The 27271-nt window shown below is 44.6% G+C and overlaps 1 protein-coding gene across 1 annotated transcript in view; it reads right to left on the minus strand.

The window, feature by feature from the left end:
- The window catches only part of Karybeta3 (karyopherin beta 3), a 54380-nt gene that overhangs the window by 19437 nt on the left and 7672 nt on the right, over positions 1-27271 (minus strand). The window contains exons 3-12 of the mRNA XM_065452484.1: positions 23902-24004; positions 23599-23695; positions 22407-22511; positions 21354-21479; positions 19029-19240; positions 16520-16626; positions 11907-12031; positions 6446-6928; positions 1386-1469; positions 1177-1309 (exon numbers count right to left, since the gene is read on the minus strand). Of these exons, the coding sequence (XP_065308556.1) occupies positions 1177-1309; positions 1386-1469; positions 6446-6928; positions 11907-12031; positions 16520-16626; positions 19029-19240; positions 21354-21479; positions 22407-22511; positions 23599-23695; positions 23902-24004 (1575 nt within the window). The remainder of the gene's footprint in view (positions 1-1176; positions 1310-1385; positions 1470-6445; positions 6929-11906; positions 12032-16519; positions 16627-19028; positions 19241-21353; positions 21480-22406; positions 22512-23598; positions 23696-23901; positions 24005-27271) is intronic.

The raw sequence follows: 27271 nt of genomic DNA on the forward strand, positions 1-27271 counted from the left end.
GAACATGCCAGCATGGCTAGATTTATTACAGGGAGCAACGCTTACTGTAGCATAAACTTCTGGTATTTTATAGTGTTTTGGGAGTGGATATTATTCCTCTTTATAACATTAAAGAATTCAAAGTGAAACAAACATACAGAATTATATGATGTAAAATATGTGCCTTCAAACCCTTGATTTCTTTATTAGTGCAATGAACACAAGACTTAAGAGGAAGATTTAGCTATGGTGCTCCTGTCTAAATACACGTACAAGGAGAATTCGTTTTTCTCGGCAACAACTGCACCAAATTCGACAAGGTTTATCGCATTTATATGAAAAACTTAAAATCTAGTGACTGTTGGTTTCGAATTTTGAGTTAGGTCGTCAATTTTTTATTAAAAATTGACAAAAATAGAAAATTTCCAGGAAGCGAAACTGTCAAGTTTACAACTCTAACTCAACAATGAAGTATGATAATACAATTCTGTGAATGGCATATAATAGTACATCTAAAGCGGACAAAATCGATATGTTACACATGAATAAAAAAAATTTAGTAATATGGAAATACAGCCTTTGCAGAACCCTTCTAACCCATGTAACAAATTCACGTAAGATGCAAAATGACATATCGAATTTGTCCACTTTGAATGATCTAATGCATGCCGTTTACAGAACTGCGATATCTGTTCTTGATGCAGAGCTATGAATTTGTAAACTTCGTGCTTCTATATTTTTCAAACGGTCGAATATTTGAAAACCTTTTAAAGAAAATTCAAGCTCTAAATCGAGATTCCGCTTCAAACAGTCAATAGAATTTAACTTTTTCTCTCAAATACAACAAATTTCATTGAAATCGGTCCACGGGTTATCTCAGAAAAACGTGTTCACGTTTTACATGTATTCGAATAGGCTGCGTCGGAGTTGGGCGTGAGCTAAAGCTACCTCTTATGACATGGTTATCAAAACAAGTGATACGAAATCATATATGGTAATGGTTGCTGCCTATTTTTTACTATTTTTTGCTTATGTGCATGTTCTGGAACATTGTTTTTCGGTGTGGGTTTTCCAAAACAAAATCAAAGGTTAGCATCTTTCCAGCCTTCCTTGCAGTTCAAGTAAATAAAATGATAATTGTCCATCTAAGCAAGCAAACTAGAACATGATTGAGAACACTATGGCTTAACTACTTACTGTCCATGAGGGCAATCTCCGGCTTGAGAGCAGCTGCTTTGAGCACTGGTCCCATCACATATGGGAGGTAAGGTTCGAACTGCTTGCCCAATATTTTGCAGATCCGGGCCCATGCAGATATCATGTACGAGAGCTGCAAAAGCAGATAGTATCTTAAGCTCTTGTTCCTAATGCAAGAAACTGGTGTCCTTCTGAAGAAAGACGCACACCTGTGGATTGTCATCACTGATTTCTATGTCTCCTGTTTGTGTCTTTAACAGCATGTCCATCACGTCACTCGCATCTGCGATGAACTGCAAAGAACAAAAACGACCCTTTTATCAACATAAGAAGTCTGCACCGAACTAGCATAAAGTGGAACACACAGATCTCTCGCTTCTCTGCAGTCCATGATGCCGTAGAGAAAGTGGCATACTCTTTCATGGAAAAATTCAGAACAAATTTTGCAGATTTGACTAGTTGATAGCGCATTATTTACAGCTAGCACTATGTTTCTTTAAAATAAGCCGTGCCGGTCCTCACTCGGCACATTTCTGTACATATGCCCCCCACCAAAAGAAACAGTTCGGCAGGTCAACACATATTGCACTCTGTTACAGTGGTCCTCTTTGAAGTACAAAGCAGCCAGGTTGTGCAAAACCGCTCAAAGAGGGACTGTTCAAACTGTGCGAGAGGAGGGGAAAAGAGATAAGTAGGTAACCTCCATGTGTATAGTTCAGGTAACATTCAGTGTGGCATCAATTTTCGTTTCTATTTCGTATGACGGCGGCACTAACAAATGCAAATTTGCAGTTGCCAGTTACTGGTGTTTATTGCATAATTACCCTCTTTCTGCCAGATACAAGCTGATGAGGTTTCACTGTGCACCTGGAGAACGCTCTGCAGTAGTTGGTTCTAGTCGAGCTCAACCAGTAAGAAAAAAAAACTGCTTTGATGTATTTTCACCTTGGTCTCCTCTGTCTAGCTTAAGAAAGAATGATCAAAATGGCAGCTCTGTCTTTAAAAATAAATAAAAAGAATGCTGCTTAGAAAGTTTTATTTTACATAATGCATTGCTAGAACTCTTATTGCTCTTTTTGTTGCGCTGGTTGATGAAGTAAGCTGAATTCGGTGGACACTGCACTTCTGTTTTTTTTTTCTTGCCCATATGTGGCGTGACAACTGGCAGAGCCTCACACATTTAGCCTATCAACATGCCTGAATCCTGAAACATGAAGCACAAGGGGAGTCTCATAACCTTTATGATTGAAGAGCTCTGGTAGATACAGGTAGTTAAGATGGCAAAGTCACCAAATATAGTTGCAATGATCTGCAGAGACACATCAACACTGCAAGGTTGCTGCAACTAAGAGTACATATCATACGGATAACTGCTAACAGCAAGGGAATGCACACAGACTTCTCCACATGACAAAACACTTCCTCTAAGCCACAAATCCCATGATGCTTTCCATCAGGACCGCAGTAATACTGAATGCCTCCACATGATCAAAAGATCCCATGTTGGGAGATTATGAGACGCAACAGTCCATGCAAGAGGGACGCACGCCACTCTAGCCCCCACTTGCTTTTGCAGGGACTCTCAACCGGGGCCAGGCACAGGCCTACCTTGGGCATTATTTGGTGCCCCTGCATACTACTGGTAAGCAAAGAATGATCTGTAGCTTTTCTGCAACAATGCTGTTTGCCTCACGACTCATGCTGCGTTCTTATAAGGTACTTGAAATAAACAGGTAAGCACTGCTATGCAGCACATGCAAGTTTATCCTCTAAGAACATTTGCCTACGGTTACAAATTATGTGCTAAGCAACAGCCAAATGTTTAGGTAGATAAGATAAGCTTTAAGATAACTGCTCAGAGCCAAATCCCACACAATAGAAATGCATTCAATACACAACAGACACTTAATTAGTTTAGTTTAATTTAGTTTAGGTTGAAGTTTATTGTAGCCTTTACTGAGTACATTGCATTTTTACACTTTTTGGGACCAAACAAATTTGTTAAAGGGTCCTGAACGATAATACACGAAACACTTTAAACAGCAACAATGAGTAACATGATATTCAAGATTATTAATAAAATCGCAAGTACGGACCGACATAAGCATGTAATATGGCATAATATCAAATGGTCACTGTTATCTAACAATACAAGCATAAGTTATGTGACAAGTTGATGAAATTAGTACAAAAGGAGTCCATTATGTATGTATAGGTTCGGAATCACGGGTATGACTACTACACTAAGCTACTGGCTTCTACGAAACAAGATTTTTATTGCTAGTTTTAATTGGTTTCACATGTGCTCTTTCCCATCTATTCCAAGTCAATAGATGACCATGATAAGCTATCAGGGATCCCATTGGTTTCAGTGAACAGCTACTGCAGCCACACTACTTGATTATGTAAATGAAATACGTAAAATAAAAGCAGTGACAAAACAGATTTTTAACAAATCCCCCAAACCTTGCAGAACATCTTGTGGACATCTTCATAAACAATGCGCACTAAATACTTTTGCTGACAAAAAAAAAAAGCAAACAGGCAGGAAGGTCCCATGATTAAACTGTGCTGTAAAGGCTAACAGGACATGGCTGAAAATATAATTAAAAATGATGAGCTTCCAAGTAAGTTGCTTATTAATGCTGCAAAAATCTGTGTTGGTCACACATATCAATGCAGGATGCAAATATAAATTCAAGGCTGCAAACAAAATGGATTTTCTCGCCTTCCGTGTATTACATCTTAATAACTGTTACACAAAAGCTAGGATGCGTCAATAAAGCAAACATGAGCCGGTCTGGCAGATATTGTGCTGTGATAGCAAAAAGTCCCCAGCACAGACAAAGAAATGTGCAGCACACCAATGTCAAAGTGCGAGTGACAGTCGCGCCAGCTATTAAAACCTCTCAGCCAAAAGGTGTGCTCTCTGTGCACCACTTGATGGCAGTAAGATGGCGGTGTGGCATAAATGGAAAGCCATGCGGTTATTTGTGGTGCAGCCGCTCGCAAAGGCCAATTTTCAGCGAGCTTTGACGATGGCACACCATGAAAGTATTATTTCTTAACCTTCTACTGCGTATTTCTTTCTAACATTTCACCACGTGATAAAGGAATGTCTAAGGATTGAGGAAAAAAAAGAAAGAAACACGAAATTTTGACCAAATTGACCATCTTTGCTATCATGTCTCCCATTAAGAAATACAGGGTTTGCCCATGGTGGGCAGCAGGGAAAATGCCGCCCACTGCTCCGGTTTAGCACCAATTCTAAGCATTTAGAATGGTCAATTGGTTCTGTGGGGATGCTCGACTCTCATGCGTCCCCTGATGTTGTTTTCCCCGCATTGCTCTCACGTCTCCTGGAAACTGGCTTCTCCCCGCAGCTAAGTGCCAGAGAGAAGCGGTCAGTGTGGTTGCAACGTACAGTAATACCTCATTAACTCAAAGCAGCAAAAACTGGAAAAAATTTTGAGATAAGCAGGTTTTTGAGATAAGTAAAGTTGCAGAAATTGCAGTGAAAAATCGAATTCTTCATTAAAGAATTCACCATTACTGACAAGCTTTTTTAATAAGAGCTTCCGACTCGCTCTTCGTAAAGATTTCAATGTAAAAATAAAAACATTCCAGAGATCTCAACCAGCTCAATTTTGTGGCACTGCCATTGTATTCAGTGCATAAAACGTTCGTAAGGCTGCACTGCTTCATGGTGGCACTTGGACTTAGAAAGGCGTCCTCAAGCTGCTTCACACATCGCACGAGCAGATCGTTCCTGCCGTTGCAATTAACTTTATTTCGGAGCAAGCGAAGCATGTTTCTTGTTTCGGGTGATTTAGGCACTTATTCGAGGTCTCTGGTCGTCATCATCGCCTTCACCATTCACAATTCATCATTCATGATTTCGGCAACAGTAAGTTTACCTGGTACAAACTGCCCACATAGTGAATACTCGTGAATGCTCACGTCGCTTTCTGTGGTACCGTCTGTGGGAAGTCTGTGCCGCGTTTTGCCTAGTATTCTACAGAATCCACACAGTGCGGTCTTACGGAGAACGGTCCCACAGAAAGCGATGTGAGCATGCACAAGAAGGAGCTATGCTAGCAGAGTGTACCAAAACACACACGGCACATGCGTTTTTATTCTGCATTGTGCAGAATAAATGTTTAGTGCCGCATATATTGTGTAGAATAGAACGGAAATCGCACCACTCATGGTAAATCATGTGCGTTGCATAAAGCGAACAAAACAAACTGCGTCAAGTGTGCTATTTTGCAGGGCCTGCCACCGCGCGCGTCTCTTGCGTCACACAACGTGCCACATGGTTGCTTTACGAAGTTGTTATGCTGCTTGGTTCCAAATTCACATTGAGGGAAAGCGTCCGCTTTGTGGTAGATGCGGCCAAGGCACGGCAGCCTCGCACAAAGCTTGTTTAACAGTCTGGCGGCGGAGTTCATGTTCTACTCTTAGACAAAATTTAGAGATATCCGCAATTTGGACCATAAAGATACCTTGAGATAAAGGGCAATAAATACATGGCACGTATGGTGGTTCGGTGCCATGGAAAATTTCAAATTCGCATATTTTTCTAGATATGCAAGTTCGATTTAATGAGGTGTTACTGTATTCGAGTACTGTGCTGCTAATGCCACCTAACGGTGGCCTTAGACGGGTGCGACAAGGAGTAGGCTCTTCCTCTTTGGCTCCGGGTCGCCAAGTGGTGCTGACACATTTCGCGCTCTGCAAGCCCATCTTGCGAGCCTAGGAGCAGGACACCGGAATGGACGAACGTGATCATGAGAATATGCCGCTGTTCACATGGCGAATGACTAGGTGTTGGTGACCCAGCATGTGGCAAACATATTTGCTCACTATCTGGTCGCCGTGAGTCGGACTTCCTCGATTTGTCACACGCTCATCGGCATGCTTCGTGGACAGCAATTCTGATAGCAGCCCTAGTGTATGAAAGGTGCAATAAATACCCTTGTGATTGCTTGCACTACTGTTGTCGTTCCTTTGTTTCAAGAGCATGTGTGAGATGCCACAGTTTAATGTTACTGACTCTCTTTTTTCCCCCCCCTGAGATTTCCAGATGTTCCTTTCATCAAGTGTGCCAATATTTGAAAGAAATCTGAATTAGAAGTTGAGAAAATTACACTTTTCTAGCATGCTTTCACACCTGGTCGCGAAATGCCCACTCCTAAAACTTTCTGGGGAAACCCTTGAATGAACTACAATATTCACTAGAAATGAGAGCACTTAACCCTACACCCACCTTTTCTCGGCCCACGGCAAGTCCAATGAGGCTGACACACTCGATGGCCTTTCCTCGCAGCAGCTGCAGTTCAGGGGTTGAGGCATTCTGGATGATGTACTTCAGGCAGGGCATGAAACGGTCATAGTAGTCCACAAACTTCTCCTCAGCACGGTCAGCTAGTGCAGCCAGAGTGACCACAATCTGCTCCAGCATGAGCTTGGTGCCTTTTTCGACCAGCTCACGCATCTTGCTGTTGAGCACTGCCTCAATCTTCTGCACCACTGCGTCCAAGTAGGGCAGCAGCACCAGCTTGGGGCAGTCCTCGAAGAAGTTAACGAGTGCGGCACCCGCATGCGCTTGCACCCGCGGGTTACTGTGGTCTTCCAGCAGCAGGGCAAGGCCTGGGATCACACGGTCGTGGAAGCGCTTCTCGAAGCCTGGTGAGAAGTCTGTTGCCATCTGGCCCAGTGCATTGCAGGCAGCGTACCGCACACGGGGATGCTGCGTGTAAGCACCATTGGGCGTAAGTCGAAAGTTCAAGAGGAGGATGCGGACTTGAATTGATACAGTGATCAAACAAGGGACAGCTCAGGCTTGAACCAGTGTTTCAACAAAGGGACCTGCTTTCATCAGCAGACTGAGACAAGTACTTTTGACGAAGCATTGGTGCTGGTCTGAAAAGTTCCTTGTTTGGCCACTGTTGATAACTATGTGTAAGTGTGGTCAAGGGTCACAAGTTTAGTTCTGTAAAACATAATCCTTATGCAGATTTATTTTCTTACAATCTTTTTTAACGTGTTCTATGAGCTTCCAGACAGATGTACAGCCCTTCTGCCATACCATCTTTTCCTTCATAGCTGCAATATTACAAAGCACCTGCCCCTACTGCGGTTCACACGAACAAAGTGTAGTTATTACTTCTACCTCTGTACAATTAAGCTTTCTGTACTACTCTGGCAGAATACATATGAGCTTTGCATCAGCAGACCTGCCAACCATAGAATTTGAAGAACACTACAGTGGAAGACAAAAAAATATGATATTTTTCCATGTGTAACACAAGATTGCATATAACCCGCACCGAAAATTGCCACGGCCTCGAAAAAGTATTTAAAAAAAAGTACACGTATAAAGGTTCAATAAAGAACTGCGTACAACAATGCTCAAATCTTTGCAAAAACACTCCATTCACAGATGCATGACTCATTCACATCGTATCTTCAGGCAGTGGCTCCGTTCTCCCCCCCTTCTTCGGCGATGCTGATAGCTGGATTCAGATGACAAACGTGCTCGCGGATGAATCAATCATATGTCATGTGACTCGAATCAGACCATTTCATAGGTAGCATTCACACGACAGAGGATTACAGCACCGAGAGAACAGCCCTTGAATGAGCAATGGCAACATAGCAAACACAACTAAGTCAAAAATCTCAACAGTTATTTGGCTCTCCACTGTATCGTGAAGAGCTTCTTGTGCGGACTGAAGGAGCGCCGCGGAAACAGGTGACATGTTATCACGTCATACGCAATCCACAATCTCAAATCACAAATTGCTCTGTTGTGTGAATACGGCGTTACCTTCAGCTTTTGCTACGAAGGATAGCTGTTGAGAGCAGCTCATCGTAACACAAGCTCTAGTTTCCAGGCGCCACGTGCAGGGTTCACTAACTACTAAACAAAATATGGCGACCCATAAAGAGGAGGTGAATGGGCGACCATGAAGGAGGGGAGAAGGGAGTTTCGACGCGAAAGGTGGCAACAGGTTGGGGTTCCCTAGGAGACAACGAAATGGAATGGTGGAGAACATTGCCTTAAGGTGTGGCTTAAAAGCAGCGTGCGCTGTGCTGTTGTGAAGCCACACCACAAGGCAAAATGCACATATGACCCACAACCTGACTTTGCTGCTAAACTAAAAAAAAATTTGTTGTGGATTATACATGCAAAATATGGTACTAAAATTCATTTAAATATTAAAGATATTAAAAAGTCATATGATTAGTCTTATGGTCCCTATGTATTAAACATATGCAGATCTTGTTCTGCAGGGGGGCTGGAACAGGCACTCTGCTTCATATGGTGGCAGCAACAATTATCTGTGCCCCAGACAAGCAGAAATGTTTATGAAGTTTATTAATGAAACATTCCCGGAACGAGCGCTGAAGATTTGGTTGCTGTTATAGATTCGTTCTACGAGTAGATCTCGTTGCCACACAGCTGCACCCGTACAATAAATGCACCCGAAAAAATTTGGCTGACGCTTAAGCTTCGCCTTTAAGAGTGCAACGTGATTGCATTCAAAGATTCCCGACTGCTTCTCAACTGGAGCATATGTAACCGTAATGTTTACCGGGAAATGCTGGCTGCAAACGCTATGCACGGAGGCGGGCTTTCTGGTAGAAACGCGGCCTCCTGCGTGGGCCGCGATGCGGCAGAGACAAGTGCCATCTGGAGGTATCGCAAGGAATTGGGCGCGCCGCTTCATGGCCTCTCCAAGATACTCATGCACCAGCGCGCGCAAATGGCGGACGCCGTGGCCGGTCTATGAATGGTAGAAGCAAGCCCTGGAAAAGGCGTTTCTTTGAGTTTCTGTGTTACAAAATTACGTTTTCTCGTATAGTCAAATTACAATCCGACGCTATTATGTCTGTAGATTGTAAGTCGTACTTTGCAGTTTTTCAAGGTATTTTAGGTAATGAAATTTAATTAGTTCAGTAACTTCTTGTGCCACATGGAGGGCCTGGGTATAAGTGGTTTGAAAATCTTTTTGCCGAAACAACGTCTGGAAACCGGATTTTCTGCGACAAGGGGCCATTAATGCTACTGCGTTAAAATTGGGCCATAAATCATTTAGCGGCTGTATTTTTCTTTTAAAGTTGTTTTTGCCTTAAACTACACACTAATGGGAAATCATAAAATATTTGTCAATATGACAATTGTAAAACATCACTTAAAATTGGGCATATTACGAAAATTAAATCGTAAAAGTTGGCAGGTGTGCATCCGCATACTACGTTACATGCATATCTGAGGGGACAAAGATGTTGTCATACTTCATGTCCATTTCTGGACACAAAAGTTATACAATGCTGGCAACAATTTTATTACACAAATACAGTAGGCTGCTTTGCACGTGCAGCAGCTGGTTTTCTTGCACTAGATTTGCAAACAGTGTTTGTGTTAAAGTGTTCGATGTTCAAATCAATTTATGGCGTTTTTGATTAATAAGCTACTACAGTTAAACCTTGATATAACAAACTTCTATATAACGAAATTCTCGATATGACGAAGTATTTTACTTTCTATAACCTCTTGCAAATAGAACACCGTGTATTTAGAATCTTAGTATAACAAAGTGTTTGTATGCAATTCAATACAGCAAAACCTCATTAAACCGTAACCACTTAAACAATAGTTTCGTTTTAAAAGTAGAAAAGTAAAATCCCCGACTCAGCGTTTATAGAACATAATGTGTTTTGTATCCGCATAAATCATACCAGCTCATTGTGTACGTATCGGCTAACACGTAGTGTTTACACTTCTCGTTACGCAAACACGGCAGTGCGTCTCTATTGGGTGGCCCGGCAGAACAATAAGCCTCAGAGATCAGAACAACGGCCTCCAAGCACCCTGTGCGTTTGCACGTGAAGCCGCATCAACATCAACATCATTTCAGTGCCGTGCCAGAGAGCGTTGTGACGTCATGAGAGCAAGGACTCTCGTCATTGCTGAAGCTCGGATAAAAAAGATGCCGGGTGCTCAGCATAAAAGAAAAATTACACACCATTCGTGCTATCGAACGTGACATGAAGAAGTTGGCACTGGCACGGTACAGGAATCTACTGCTGACTACGATGTATGGCATTTGGAATGCGAAGAAGTTGCTTGGAAGCACTGCTGCGACCGCTAAAAGATGTCGGCTACGAGGTTCAACTTTTCACCACTTGTTGTTGTCAAAGTGTCGACAAGTGACAATGACGAGGACGACACGGAAATCGACAGCAAGGGCGATTCGGGCCCAACAGTGGCACAAGCTGCGCGTTATGTCAGCCTCATGAATGCAATCATCGCGACGAGAACAGCACCCCGCAATGAAAAAGGCCCTCTGCAACTTCTGCAACGCTACTGCGCCCGTGCATGGAGAATATGCAAAGCCAACGAGGAATCTGCCATGTGAGTGTTTGCCGAGGTGGCTGGCTGAAATGCTGGCTCGCAGCTTCAGTAAGCTTCAGTAAGCTATCGTCGCTACTAAGCTGCCGCAGCATCAAACGAAAATAATGCTTTTGTCGCGCTAAGTGAATAAATTCTGCATGTTTCTTTTTCCCCTTTCATCGCATTCTCACTGAGTTACGTTTTTGACAGGTTAGTGGCTGACCTCATGCTATTTCGGTTAAGCAGTACTAGTGTTTAGTACGTACTTTTTCCAAGCTCCAGCCAACTACAGTTTAACAAGGTTTCACTGTATAATAAAATTTCACTTCTGTCGCAAAGGAATGCTGAGACAATTTGTCGCGAACGACGGACGCAGATGGTCAAATGATTGGTTTACAAGCGCCTGCTTGCAAACACACCTAAGAGTGACCACCGAAGTGGAGCCGCATCATGTTCCGTATAAAGTCCAAGTGTGATAAGATCCTATCGCGCTCAGCACACTGTGTGCTTAGGTGTGAGTTAAAGTATATGAGGGTGTGACAAGAAATCATAGCCTTCCCGCCCAAGCAAAGGGAAAGATGTGGAGGGGAGCGAGCTCGTGGTAACGCGATCAAGCGCATGCAAGAGTGGGGGGGGAAGGGGTAAGTTTCTGCCAGTCTCTATTTCTGGCATGCCTTTCGACCTTGGCTGTGCATGGCTGTAAGTGTGGCTGAGCACATATACGCAGCTGCATCTGCGTGCCCTGCTTCAGAGGTAGTCTGCCATGTGTGCAAAGAGTGGGCACATTTAGTATTGGTGATTGCGTAATCTCGAGTTTCGGAGACTCGCAGGCAGACGAAGCATTCATTCCACACTGCCTGCGCTTTTCATGATAGCGTCGTCCCAGTGCGCGCAACGCTATCAGCCGCCAGGGCGGAGTGCATGCAAAAGCGTGGCTGGCTTTGCTTAACTCGAATCGCCTATGTGAAGATATCGTCTATGTGGCATGAAACCGTATCATTCATCGCTGACTCCCGAATTCATCGAAATGAACCGTTTTCTCATTCAAGTTTGCTCGTTTCAATTGCACGATAATTCGGAAAAGTCTGCGGCCCCTTTCCTTGTAAGAAATATCTATTGGCAGCTGCGCTTATCTGCATAAAAGGTCCAACTTCAATACAAAGAAATTTTGCTATAACAAAGCAAATTGCAGATTTTAACTTCATTATATCGAGGTTTAACTGTATTAATATAGGAAAGGCTCGGTATCTAGCTGTGACAATGTAATGCCATCCCTCGAAGCTTTAGAATGCCCCAGCAACCAGTCGTCAAAGCCCCTGCCACTCACAGGGTCCTGAAGATACTTGAGAATGCCATCAACCAACTGTGGCAACATGCCTTCCATCTGTTTGTGGCAGCCCTCGCCAGCTGCCGACACTGCCATCAAAGCCGCATGCCGTTGCCGCCAGTCCTCTGCATCAGAACCAACCACTCACATTGAGTGCTGAACCACAATCAATATAGAGAGTTTACAACATATGAGATCACTGATTACAAAAGAGACTGAGTAGTCTCCAAATAATTGATATTACTGCTCCTTTATATGTAGAGAAAATCAGGAATACAAACTAAATACTGCATCCATTATGTTGCTAGCCCGTGAAGTGCAAGTACCTACTGAGTCAGCACTATCTCATCAACTCTACACAGCACAGCAAAAGGTACGAGTTCTGTAAACTAACTAGGAATGAGAAGAAAACAACAGCATGTCTCAGAGAAAGGCAGGCTTCCTCATTGTGTGCTCTTGACCAATCCACAACCCAGCCTTCAACCAAGGTCATACAGGAGGATAGATGGCAGACAATGGGCATACCTATCTGGTTATTGTTCCTGACTTTGCGGAACTGATGAGATGGAAATACAGATCTGCTCAATCGGCCAACATTTCCACACATCAATCTCTCATGCATTGCATAAGAAATTTCTTGCAATGCATATGGAGACCGATCCCATGTACAGCTGCTGATTTAACTGTTGAGAACTGAAGAGGACTGCAAAACTACCCAAATGCTGAACAGTCCACAAAAAAGAAATTTAATGGGCAGAAAACCCTTTTTGTCCTTTTCACTCTACTAGCAGCAGAAAAGCACATTAAAGCTCTTGCTGCTCAGTCTTGTAATCGTGTGCAGCAACATCAATTGCAATTTGTTGTTACTCATGCATTATGACTTGTGCAATACTATACAGGGACAAAGGTTATGGTTTGGCTAGAGTGTACTAGACAATGGTCGAGTGAGCCGAACGGCACTCTCCCACTGAGGAGCGGAGTGTCGACAAATTGTGCGAGGGTGCTGCGAACAAACTGGATTGGTGCGGAGACGTGCATCACGGCATATTCACCGTAATTTAGTTGCGGGCGTTGAGACCAATTACACATGTACGCTCTTACAATGGTGTTTTATCTCAACTGCAAATTTATACTGACACCTTTTTGCTAAGTATACATATTTGCGACATGGATTATACAACATGACATCTTCAATTTTGCTGTCGTTGCCAAGTGTATCATCTACTAACGAGCATGCATTTGTTGCACGGATGCCAGTGGACGCCCAGTTTTTCTCGAAGAAAGTCTATGCAGTAAATTTTCTTTATGGCGGCGGATCGCGGTGTGTGCTGCCCAATCCAAAACGCAGAACTGCCTCTGTTCAGCACTGCGTGTTCTGTATGCGGTTGCCTGTCGTTGAAATAAGGCAGCAGCTGCGCTCAAAGATCGCATTACCAAGACGCATAATCATCAGCCAATTTTTTTTCTTCCTTTTTTTCTTTTTGTTAAACATGGACTGGACAAAAAATTTAACGCCGCTTACGAGCCAAATATTACCATATATAATCGCTTCCTAAAATTGTTTTTGGCACCTGAGGTCCAACCGCAATAAAAGAACCCATACGAATACTCCGTATTCTGTTATGCGAGTAAAATTGAAACCTGCATGGAATGTTGCACTGCCGTATTTTTTTTTTTTTTCCTACAAGAATACGTCCCATAAATCTGGGTACAGGGTGCTCGATAGGGCACACGTTTTATTTGTTTGTAGCGGCAAGCAGGAAGTGTAGATATGGTTTTCTGTCTGCGTCTTGCAAGACCTACAGATAGAACTACTGTATTTATTCGAATCTAGGCCGGTAGTTTTTTTCAAATAATCATATACGAAACTGTAGGGTCAGTTTAGATTCGAGGAATTTTTTTTTAAAAAAACGCGCCAGTTTGTAAGTGAAAATGATAAATATGGTCCATAGCTAGCACCATCTAGAAAAGTCAGTATCGCAGCTGCTACTAGCCGGGCCAGTAGCCAACTGAAGTACACAAGCGATGTCGCTTTGACCTGTGTCGTATCAGAGCTGGTTCTATGGTATTGGCTTACGGCGTGGCATTATCATAATGGCACACTATAGTGCCACTTTCAAACGAAAAGTTGTGCTAGCCGCAGAGGCACAGTAAGCCAGGCGGGACGGACTTCAGCATCAATGAGAAAAACGTCCACTATTGGAAGCAGCAACGGGAGATGCTTTTGCTTGTGCCACAACGAGGAAATGACAGCGATAAGGAAGATAAGCACGCAATAACAGAGAGGAGCTCTTCACTGACATCGCGCTGCTTTTCAATGTTCACGATGCCGGCTGTCTGAGCATGCATGGGCGCGCGGACGCGAGCTTGCATGCGTCCACAAGCATACGTGTGGTCTGGGATATAGGACGAGGCTAACGACGGTGATGCCGTAGAGTGAGCTCGGCAATTTCATATTAAATAAATGCTCTTATCATTTTGTGAACACTGTCCTCACTTTTTTTGTTCAGCCTACATTTGGGGTAATTTTTATTTGTTCTGGCTTCAGACATGTGGGGGTCGGCTTAGAATCGAGGCCAGCCTAGATTCGAGTAAATATGGTATATGCGCAATAATACACAAGAGAGATACATGCTACTTGAAGAACAAGAAAAATATTTGTTCTCCAAAGGGAACCACACAATAACATAGTACAATCGAACCTCAATATATCGGAACAGCACGGTGATCGCGAAATAGTTCGATATAGCCAGAATAAGATAAATAATATCACGTAAAAATGCCTAAAAATATCCTGCAAATCAATCAATGAAACAAGGGCGCGATCAGGGATTGTTGTTCGGAGCGCGCATTCGGTTATGCCGCGCGCAATCGACCTAGGCCACACTGACTTCGTCAGCCGGGAGCATGCGGTCAATTGTGCCACATGCAATTAGCGTAGGCCACACCAACTTCCCCAACCGCGCGAAGTCAGCACGGTCTAGGCCAATTGCACAGTAAATACTCGAAGCTCCACACTAAGTACTTATTTATTTGGCTAAAAGTACTGAAGTAGTGTAGCCTGCTTCTTATTGGCAGCCATGTGCTTAAACACGAAGTCGTCAACATAGTCTAAATGATCCCCAAGCGATAGGCCAGTGCCCTCTATTGCGCCGCAACACGAAGTCGTCAACATAGTCTAAATGATTCCCAAGCAATAGGCCAGAGCCCTCTATTGCGCCGCAGTAACAGCGTAGAAGGGCCAAAGCAGCTACAGCCTCAGTTGAAGTTGGGAGCGAGACATCAGTGCTTGCGGGATCAACCTTGGCAGCGTCTTCGTTTGGCTGCTACTCATGCTGCAATCTCCATGTCCGTCAATCGAAGCATCTTGAAACACTGTCAATAACAAAGCATTAAGTGGCATCTGCCAAGGCGTCTATGAGTGAGCCCAGTGAGTGCGCGCTGTTGCACGTCTTTGCGGATGCAAACCGCCAGTTCTCGTGACGCGCGGCAGGTGCAGAGCGTGGCACAGAGGACGAGTCAGTGCAGCAAATACAATGTGTCGATGTTGTCAAACTAGCCAAGCCGCAGCATGTGCCGCCGCTACATTCAAATAGCGCCCTTGGAGTGATCGATGTGTACAGCTATAGCATGCAGCATTCGGGAATGCCCATTGCGCCACCTTTATTTTCGAGGGTGTTGCGGCAAAGCTCATTGCCTGTCCATAGAGCTCCTATGCATAACTGCATAATCGCCATCCAAGATTGTGTTGTTAGCAACCGTGGTTTCGTCCACAGCGGTTGAGGCAAACAGTAGTTTCATGCGGACTCTGTAAAACTGTCAAGGATGTACAGCACCGTCCACATCACAATGAGCGGTGACCTAGCGACCCTGGAGAAAAGACGCGTGCCGCGGCCAAGTTGTGAAGGAAATTGCAAGGCCTTCGCCACTGCGAGTGCTAATCATTCACAAGATGACAAGAATTGTAGCTTCCATACTGCGTTTGTGCAAAATAGAAACAGGACTTGCTGATTCATTCAGTAAATAAAAACCGGTTGACGTAGCAAGCATTTGTTCACTATAATAGTTTTCTTGATACCCTCATTAATTAGGACATTCATTTCAGTCCCGTGAAATCCAAATTAACAAGATTTTACGGTAATCACCATAAGAGGCACCAGAATAGCATGTACTTCGGGTGTTTTGCATACATCACACATAAAAACTGAGGAACAGAAAAACTAGCATAATTTTCACAGAACTAAATGCACATTGTTCTGATAGGCCAGCCCTCACGTCAGTCAATGACAACACGATTGTAAAAGAACAATACCGACAAACGTCATCCAAGTACAGTAACTTTCAATGAATCTAGAGCTAGGTTAGTTCTTCTGCTAACAGTTTGAAAAATTCCCACCAGGCTGAGCAGCACTTCTCACTGAGCGGTGAAAGAAAGGTATCCCAAACGTTGGAGGCTCATGAGACGCAATGCCCACCAGAAAGGACACACGCCACTCTGGCCCCCATTGCATTTGCTCTGGCAGAGGTCATCCAGCTGGGGTCAAGCACAGGCTTGCCCCATCGTCATTTGGCACTCCCTGCCCATAAATTGCTGTCCCATTGCTTAGCCTCACCAGAGCTGAGCATCTGGGTGACGCACTGCATGACCAGTGGCAGCACCGTCTTGCCCCCTAGGCTGCAGGCCAGACGATCCAGAGACGACTCCCCAACCACAGGATCACTGCATGCGACACAATAATGAGATTATCAAGTGCACTCCCAACTGAATATTTTTGGCAACACAGATACACGTGAGGGGGGTGCCTTTCGACTCTTCTCGTCTGCACTCGTGGGCACACAACAAATTGCGAGCGGCAACGACAGCAGCCATGTTTACACTGATACGTTAGAAGTGTACCATATTCATATGCCGACGTTTGTAACACAGCTAAGATATTCGACCACCCTTGGCGGGAACGTGCTGTATTAGGATAGTAGTGAAGACAAATGCCACAGTTTCCACAGCATGCCCGCCATGTGTTTCTATGTCACTGGCAGCTAAGCATGCCCATCTGTTTCTGTCCCCTCAAAGGGGACATGGCTAAGTTATTGCCGCAAACTTGCCGATATTAACTATATTATTCATTACAGATACGGAAGAAACTGTTTCAATGCATGTAATGTACTCACGAGAAGAAAAAAAATCGTGTTCAGTACGTTCACCATGGCGTTCGGGTTGCTCCGCCGCCGCCATATTTGTTGACCTGCTGCCATCTCGCAGCAGATGCGCAATGAAAAAAATATATTTTTTTTTTCGGGAAATTTAACCAGCATAACAATCGCACCCCTGAATTTGCGTCTAACTATTTTTGACAAAAAAGTGCGATCATTATGCAAGTAAATACGGTAGCTTTTACTGATAGCACTGAGCAAAGTTTCTTTTTTCTCTTTTTTTATCAAAACATGGTTTTTGTTCCCTTTTCTTGTTTGCTGCATCAGTTATCTCTGGACCTGGGACAGCTAGAGCTATTGTATATATTTTTTGCAGCACAAAGCTAAATGTGTTGGGAAGGCAACACTGGAGCACATTTATCATTTTTCAGATCCAAAATATCTTTTTATTTACATTTATATTTGTCCTTATTATTGATATTGTGAACACAGTATCTGACTCGAGCCTTTGCAGTCCTCGCATTAGCGTACAGAGACAACACAAAACTGGCAGAAATATAGGTGGACTTGGTTGCATGTAAGCGGATGTATGTACAGCAATGAATTGACCACTTCTTACTTGCACAAGGGCCTTAAAGCGTAAATAAAATTATCTCTTTTTTGGATACATTCGTTTTTTAGGACATTTGATAGTTTGGACTTATTTATGCTCCCCATAAGAGCCAGAATAATCAGTATTTGACTGTACATGAATTTGCCTAGACCTCGTCCTTCTGGCTTCGAACAGCTTCTTAACTTTGCAAACTGTTCATTTTCAACAATAAAATGAATAAACATTATTGAAATTGTCCCACATCAGGATTCGAACACGACCTCTAGCACAGAAGCCCAATATTGAAGCCATTACGCCACGGACGCATGCATCAACAAACCGCTGCATTGGCTTACCGCTGGCAAGCCAATGCCTTGAGATGCTTGGCATGTTTCAATTTGGCCACCTCGCCAAGCTAATCGTCGCAATTAGTAGTGTTTGTGTGTGTTCGGAGTGTCTTCTGCACATCAAAAAGTACAGACTGCTCTGAACTTTATGACAATGAAGGCATAAAATGTTAAATAAAGCCACAAGAACATCTGAACCCATGAGTGCAAAGATCAGACAAATCCATCCTCATCATTCCTATGGTGGCTGAACGATCGCAGCGCCGAAGTTCCTTCTAGTAATTATTGTAGGAAACTCTATGGTTGCTGCTCCTGCTGCAAGCCGACATACATGATGTCATGGCAGTCGGCGCGCAGCCCCACGTGTGCTGGCATGCAGCCAGCACGCATTCACAATCCTTCAAACATACAGCCATCCGTTTAAAAATATGTGAAATAAACTCTGCGTATCAGAACAGTCGCATCCTCCAAGTCGAATTTCTATGCTTCCCTCATTTTTTTTCATATTTTGTTCAGTATCCCTTTATTGTGTGGCTTCTTCAAGGCAGCGTGATGCGCGCTGCTGTGAAGCCACACTTCAAGGCAAAATTTGCGTATAACCTGCAATTCCACTTAACTGTTAAATTTTTAAAAACTGGTGCAGGCTATCATGGAAAAATACAGTATGCACTATTTATGTCAGGCTCTTCTAGCACACCACTAAAACTGCTATTGTCAATTTAGTGGTGCCATCTGCATTGCTACACTCAATCCCACAACGCTTTGGTAATTACGACAATGTCAGGTCAACCTGTACAATGCGCTCGGAAATTGCATGTTCAGCAGAGAAAAAAATTTTAACAGCTCTTTTTATTGCAAAATGAACATACTGCAGCAATAGCTTCACTAGTGTCACCAATTAAACGATGCATAAAGTGCTACGGCAGACTACCAACATAAAAATATGCTAAGATAAGACAAACTCCTACTTAACATTACATGCCTTGAGACTAGGCCATACCAATCAGCCAGCACTAAACAATGCCACAGCACCTGTCGTGGTCTTCGTCAAGGACTTCGTCCTGGACGGCCCAGTCAGGTTCTTCCTCCAATTGGACCATCATGTGCAACAGCTGGGGAACAAGCAGGGCCACATGCCTGCCAGCCAGTTTGCGCACCATGGCCGGTGCGCTCTCCGCCAGCGTCACCATTGTCTCCAGGCATAGGTGCCGCCATGTGTCGGGCACCGAGGGCTCCCCAGTCACCTGCACTCGAAAAATGCCGGAGTAAGACCCCCATAGCTGCCACCTATCTTTCAGGATCTACTGGCTCGTGCCCCACTCAATGCAACTTTTGGGTCTACACTCCAAGCAACATGAAATTCTCACAGAACGCCTCATGAGGCCCCATTGCAAATTTTGTTTATACATTAGAAGTTATATTCTAGGAAGCGTTATACCAAAATAATTGTTCAAATTGTTTCATTATTAGAGGAGGTAGAAGAAATTAGCTGCCCTGTTACACCGCTCGCTCGAAGCACAGCTCCCTCGAGAGGAAAGGCACAAGTCCTTCTATTTGAAATTTCAACCGTTTTCACGTCACAGAGCCATCTCATGGCGATCTCATGGCAATCGTGCCTGTAAAGGCACGATCGCCACTGCATGATCTATGTGCCGCACTTGCATGCAATGCCTGAACCTGGTGAGGGACCCTTTAAAATTTTGTTGTGCCCTCCAGGAAGAGATTAGCTCCCTCATATGGCGGAATGAACTACCGTATTTACTCGCATAATGATCGCACTTGGTCGTAAAAAAAAATTCACGCAAATTCAGGGGTGCAATCATTACGCGGGTTAAATTTTCCGCGAAAAGAAACTTTTTTTTTTCATCCCGTGTTTGCTGCGGGATGAAAATGGGTCAACAAGCAGGCGGCTGCCACTGTCAGTGCGGGACACCAAAACAAAAATGGCGACCGGCGGAGCAAGCCGAATGCGCCGAATGCAATTTTTCTTCTTCTCGTGAGTACATTACACGCATTGAAACCGTTTCTTCCATATCGGTAACGAATAATATTGTTAATATCAGCAAGTTTGTGACAATAACATAGCCATGTCCACTTTGAGGAGACAGAAACATAGATGGGCGCGCTACATAGAAACACATGGCGGGCATGCTGCGGAAACTGCGGCACTTGTCTTCACTGCTATCCTAATATGGCACATTTCTGCTAAGGATGGGCGAATATCTTAGCTGTGTTACAAGCGGCGGCGCATGAATAGGGTGCACTTCTAACGTATCAATGTAAACGTGGCCACTATCGTTGCCGCTCGCAATTTGTTGCGTGCCCACAAGTGTAGACGAAAAGAATCGAAAGGCACCCTTTATGTCGTTGTTGTTGACTAAAACCATTATGAAGCCTACAAATAATAAAGCCGAGGCAAGTTTGGTTGTAGCTTTTTTTTCGTGGAAGTAAAAGTGATGAAAAGAATGCAATGGGGCACCTGCTTAAGAATGTTGGCTGCGTGCAGACCGCTTTGTATGTCTTCATGAGTCATTCGCATAGCATTTGGAAGATCGTAGGCGCGATCATCATTACCTAAACTTGGCACACATCATATCACTGCAACAAGTTCAGGGTGCGATCATTACATGGGAAAGAAAAAAAAAATAGAATTTTGACGACAAAATTCAGGGGTGCGATCATTACGCGAGTGCGATCATTATGCGATTAAATACGGTATGCAGCAGATCCTCTTGGTGGTTAATAAGAAGTGTTAACTTTAATTCAATGCTACCGGAAAGAAAAACAAGGTATGTTTTGTGCTTGAAAAGGCTATGGCTCCATTTCAGTTTGTAGCAATCGTAACTCTTACGTGTTAAATAGAGCCACCAGCCACACAATGTTTCGTTAACCAAACAAATTACTCAGGCTATAAAGAGACAGTAAGCAGGAAGTTAACTTGCAGGCAACTGCAATATGGCAAATAACACTGCAAGAGCATAGAGCAAATGCCATACTTTAGGAACCAACTACAAAAGGTTGATACTATAGAAGCCAAAGGCCAAAGCACACACTGGCATGGTTCTTGACCAAGTACAAGCCCAGAAACTTCTTTTGCAGTCCCTTGAAAGTGATCTTGCAAAATTTTACAAAATCAATATTTGTCTTAGTACACCACGCCCATGAGTTAATGAACGTCAAGCCTCTCACCCCTGTTTGCTTACTGTCAAATTCAGGCATTTGGCTGAAACATTCATGTTTTGGAATGCCACACCTCAACGCTGTACAGCCCATGTGAGCACGGCACTTAAAGTTTTCAACTCACAGCTGTTATGCTTGTAGAGCTGTGATTAAAATGAGTCAACGAGAATGGCTTACCCTCAGGAACACTTGCATGAGGTTGTCCAAATGGGGCCGAAAGAAGCGTGGACAAGCCTCGGCCAGGTCGACGAAGCACTTCAGCACACTGTCGTCTTCCAAGCCCTCTATGCTTTCAGACACCACCTGCGCACAGTCAGTCAGTCACTACAGTAAGCACCAACCACAACGGATGGTTACATGTCGTCATGAGATGCCCTACATCACATTTAGTTAAAAGTTTTGATCCCAAGTTGAAATTCTTAGGCTGCGCACAGGAAATGTTCTTCGAGTATGTTTCTAAAAAAATACCGGGACAGCTAGGCTACTTGTGTTTGAAGCAGTGACATTTTGCTTTGTATACCTCCCTAAGCCATTAGGGAGCGATACCCTGGTTTACCCTAGAATTGGCACACACCTTGATTGCAGGGGTCTGTAGACAGATGCAAGCGTGTCAGAGCCTAATTTGAGGGTGGGTTGCCTTTCTATACTTTCACTATGTACATAGTACATGACCATGACTGGGCTAGTAGGAATGTTGGATTCATGGTTACGAAAATAAAGCCCAAACACAAGAAACAAAGAAGGAAATGCACTCATCTTGTGCATTTTCTTCTTTGTCCCTTGTGTTTGTGCTGAATTTTCATAACCAAAGTCTGACAGTTTTCTGCACCGTGTGGCGGCAGGGATTGCCAGGGTGTGTGAAACTTTCTGCAGCTGATTGCCTTCTGCAGCAAATGTCAAACCTGTCTACAACGTTTACGAAAGATGACACCACCGATAGGCATGGGATTTTGTATGAGCCTGTCAGCTCCCTGCAACTTCCCGAGAAATAATGTCGGTTTATATCAGAGCTCTGGATCTGAAGATCACATAAGGCTGCATACACAGCATTGCCGCTTCTAGAAGGCAAGGCTGGCGTACTCTACGGCGGGGAGTTGCATGAACTTGGGCAACTTAGCTGGGAGGAATTAACAGTTGGGGAGGGCCACACATTTGAGACATCTGCTATTGATAATCCACGGTAAAGTGCTTTACACACTATCCAAACCTGGTCTTTCATAGCCAACTCACCTGGAGCATTGCAGGCATAGAGTCCACGAACAGTCGTTGAATGGCCACTTCCTTTTCATGTACAAGGAGAAAAGCAATGATGGCCTTGACAGCAGCAAATCGAACCTGCACAGAAAGAACGTCACCACTAAGAGGTGCTACTCACAAACGGTACAACACTAAGGAGAAACAGGAGCAGCTTTTTTTTTACAATACAGTTGATCCCAGATAAATAACCAGGGTATGCTAAATTATTGTGTATATCATCAAACAGTCGTAAAAGTCTCCTATGAAATCCCATGAAAAAATGAAGTGCTGTTCCACATGCATATAGAATTCCCACCACCGGCACATTCAAAATATCAAACAGTGTGCCCCATAACAGCAAGTTTGCTTCTGTTAACAGAGCAACAATCACTTCTTACACCATCATAAATACTCAATGCCGATGAAGCAGCACTGTTATGGTAGTTGCTCCAAACAAGACATTGCATATGAAGAGCAGTATATTGGAGAAAAAATTAACAAAGTGCGTGTCACAATTTTGCTCTCTGCAAACATGGATGGCTTGCGCACATTGCAGCCATTCATTACCCACAAGAGCAGGTTGCAACGCTGCTTCAAGGATGCGAAAGGGCTCCCCACTGCTCTTGCTTTTATAAATACGTATTGCCGATGTCCATACACTTATGACGAAAGTCCACAGGTGAAATAATTCTGCTTTAAATATTTTCACACTCTTCCAGAAATAACTGCTGCAAGTATGGAAAGTTCCAATGACAAAGCTTTCCAAGCCGCCGCTACGATAGTGGTCCTTTAATATTTCCTTTTTAAGCAGACCTCTGCTGCTATTGCCCAAGCAGAACACAACATGACAGAGCACAAACAATCTAAAGAGCACAGCTGCAGCAGAAATTACCATCCCATTCAGGTTAGTGGCCTGCTCTGCCTTTTCAGACAAAATGAAACAATCCTCCACATCCTCCCGATATTGATGTGTGCAGCTAGAGACCCCGTACAGAAACAGAGCCACAAGATAGATCAGGTAAGTGAACCTTCCTTATAAGTTACCACTTACAATTATCTACTTCCAAACAAAGCAAGCTGAGTAAATTAACGATCTCTTTTAGTGCATCTACAATGAGTTGACTAGTGGGCAGCACAGAAACAAAAAATCCTGCCTGGCACAATGCAGCACTGGAGACTAACTCACACTGGCATTGCTGGAGTCAGCCAAACTTTGCACCAGCATCTGCTGAATCATTTCCAGGTACCGACTCTGCTGGTTTCCAAATATTCCAGGAACAGATCTATCAAGAAAGAAGGCACAGGATCACTATACATGTTGCATTAAAACATGGGCTGAAACAGCCTTGTGCAGGGCCCTCGTAAAAAAGACAAATCAGTGCGTGTCAATATGCAGGACTAAACCAGCCGCACAAGCATGACAAAGGTACCGCAAAGTGAAATTAGCATAACAATCAGTAACAGAGCTCTTACGTATATATCTGCTTACGTGAATATCTGCAGGGCTGATTCTCTGAGCACAGGGTTGGAGGAGCTGGCACATTGGAACAGGAACCTGAGAAACTCTGGCCAGTGGTTGTTGGCATCGTCATCTGCAAACAAGGGCAGCCAAAAATGGCAAACTCTACAATCACTGTAAGGAAATACAATCGAATCTCTGTAATTTGAACATGCTTAATTCAAACCTCCAATTTATTCAAACTGGCACTGTGGTCCCATTAAGGTTATGTGTATTCTAATGGTCGAAAAAGCCCACTAATTTGAATGCGCAAGCATTTACAACGGTTAATTCAAACATATTGCACTCCGACAATGCTCTCGGCAGTGCGCCAAATGACACGGCGGCACCCCCTACCAGCATTCCTCTGACCCCGCCACAGAGGAAAAGCTTAGGAGAGCCCTCGACGAGGCGAGAGAGGTTCCGCATAAAGTCCAAGGATGATACCATCGTCGCCGCGCGTCCTACGCAGTATGCGCGAGCGAAAGCGTGAGAGGGGAGCCAACGATCACAGCTCAATCTCGCCCATGAGAAAAATACGGAGTGGGGAAGGAGCATGCCGTCTTCAGTTGTGCGCAAGGCACCCAATGTTGCGAAGCATGGGGGATAGGGGGGTTCTACTCCAGCTGCAACTGCGCACGTGGCTGCTGCGTGCGGTCACAAGGTTGTATCTTGAAAGCAATCTATGTTGGGGGCAGTCTAGGTGCGGCGGCTGCTTGTAGCTTGGCGCATGCCGTGTGTTCTCGGTACAGCACAAATGACACTTTGCTCGCTGCTGCTGCCGCATTTCCTCTGTGGGGATGCGCGACTCTCGTGCGTCCCCTGATGTTTTTCCCGCATAGCGCGCCTCCTGTACTGCGGCTTCGCCGCGTGGCCTGCGTGATGCCCGCGGTGGGTCGATGTGGTTGGGGCGCAGTGCGAGAGATGGCGCGAGTGTTGCGCGGCTAACGCCACCGACAGCAGGGTTACTTGGGCGCCGGGGAGACAAGGCGCTTGCTCTTTCCCGGCGGGTCGGCGAACAGCGTGGACATTCCGCGCGCGCAGGGCCCATGCTTCTGCGAGACCGCCTTGCGTGGCCGCCTTCGAACGCGCCGTTGGCGTGACCGTACACGCAAACGACCAGGCGTTGGGATCCAGCATGAGGCGAACATATTCGCTCGCTACGCGGTCGCGGTAAGTCAGACTTCCAGATTTGTCGCGCGCCCATCAGCATGTTTTGCAGATAGCAACTCGGCTAGCAGGCATTGATCGATGAAAGGTGCAATAAATGCCCTTGTGATTGTTTGCACTACTGTGTTGTCGTTCCTTTGTCCCAAGAGACGGGAGGAGAACCCCACACCTCACACCAGCATTTTTGGCAGCAAGTTTCTGCAGTCATCGAGTAGGATGTGTTCATGTTTGCTTGTGCGTGCGTGACACCATGCTTGTTAATTTAATTAGTATGCCTATATTTACAAGTTTATATAGCCGATAAAGCTACTATTATTGCTTCATATAGCTGTCCACTAATTTGCTACCACAATTGATGCTTCACCTTTAGAGTGAAACTGTGACTTTTTTTTACAATGACGAGTCTAAATAGAGATGTACCAATGAAAAGGTTGTTGGAGAAAAAGCGCCACATGCAATTCTGTACAACAAGACGGATCCTGAATACAAGGACACGAAGGTGACACCCACTACCTCATTCTTATCTTTTGCACGCGGCAAAAGAAGGGACCACACCAACACGAGTATGATCAGTGGCAATGACTTCGTCATCTTCATAAGACAGGACGAACAATATAAACGCAGCGCCGATCTGTCAGCAGACAAGGAAAAAAGCATGCGAGCACGCAGAGGGAAGTAGTGGCGGAGGCCTAGTTTGACTTCGGCAACTCTGCTGTGGCAGTGTTAGGTGGCAGAGGTAATTAGCGCCATCCATGAAGCTAGCGGGAAAGCAAATCTGCTTCCCTCCCGCCCCTCCTTACAACTGCATCCCCTCACCCTGCCTCTGAATTCCCTTGTTCTCCCTCACCTTCAATGGTCTCCACAAGCGCCCACCTCCACACCCACCTCCTCACCAGCTTAGCCCGCTCCCTGTTTCGTTTTTTGCTGTTATCGGGAAGCGAGCGTTGGCCGGTGCGAGCAGCTTCGCAGTCTTTGCTCACTGTGAGCTTGTGCGCCGCGTCATTTCGCAATTCGCACCATTTATGCTTCGCGCTATGGTGCACGAGTATTTCAAGAACAAGTCCTCCTTTTAATTCGAATTTCTTTTAATTCAAACAAATTTTCAGGCCCCTTGAAGTTCAAATTATCGAGATTGGACTGTAGGACTTTTCCAATACATAAAAGCCTCATCAACCTTTACAGGAAGACATGAAGCTTCTTTTTGGGCGCCCAAGTTGATGAGATGGTATGGGCAACCAACCCCTATACAACCTAGCTAAGCCTCTCTCAATACAGTAGAAACACTGTTTTTCTTGCTGATCATGACATTGGCAGTGTCCGAACATATAGCCAACAGGTTTCCAACAGGCAAATTCCAAGACTTTGTCGAGAACCAGATTTGCAATCTTGCGACCCGTCACTTCCCCTTAGATTGTCCTGAGGCAAAGAAGGTGGCTTTCGACTCTACTCTAATGAAATATGTCGCAACAATAGGGTGAAGCTGCGTATCCCTATTGTTACTGCCATCCACAGCGATCGAAAATACTTGCTGTTTTAAGGCATTCAGCAAAGGAATCTCCACGTTGGCAGACATTTCCTGAACAATTGACCTCGTCTTTGTTTGTCCACAGGCGGAGCGTTTCGCTTCTTCGCACTTGGGGAACATCTTCAGAAAAAGCGGTCCGGCATGATCACTGACACTCAGTGGGATGTTACGTTGAACTAAAAACACCGTGAAGAGGCATTCTGCATGAATCACACCGAGGTCGTTGTTGCTGCACACAAAACTTGCTAGGCTCGGTTGGCTGTCCGTGGCTCGCACGCGTCCCCGATGCTTTTTCGAAGCGATGTGGACCTTGATGTCAGACTTTACGCCATGCGAGTAGTTCGCATCACACGCACAGGTGTTGCAGAATCTGAACTTCTCCCCTTTCTTCGACGACACGAAGCACAGAAATTTTGCAGTGTACGATTTCAAAAACACTTGGAAGTACTGTCCGAGCTTCGAGCCAGCCATTGCACTGCAAAGCCGCTACACGCCGATGTCACACTGCATCCGATGCGGCAGTTAGTCACACAAAAGGTGAGGCCAACACTGCAGTCACTGAAGCTGATTTACGTCCAAACTTACGTGCCCGCGCGTACAAAGGCAACAGCATGGCAACAGGTTTGCGGAGGCACTAGAGGCGCTGTGCTGGCACTATCGAGTTTT

The sequence above is a fragment of the Dermacentor albipictus genome, chromosome 1 (genome assembly GCF_038994185.2).
Source record: "Dermacentor albipictus isolate Rhodes 1998 colony chromosome 1, USDA_Dalb.pri_finalv2, whole genome shotgun sequence".
NCBI classification, from domain to species: domain Eukaryota; kingdom Metazoa; phylum Arthropoda; class Arachnida; order Ixodida; family Ixodidae; genus Dermacentor; species Dermacentor albipictus.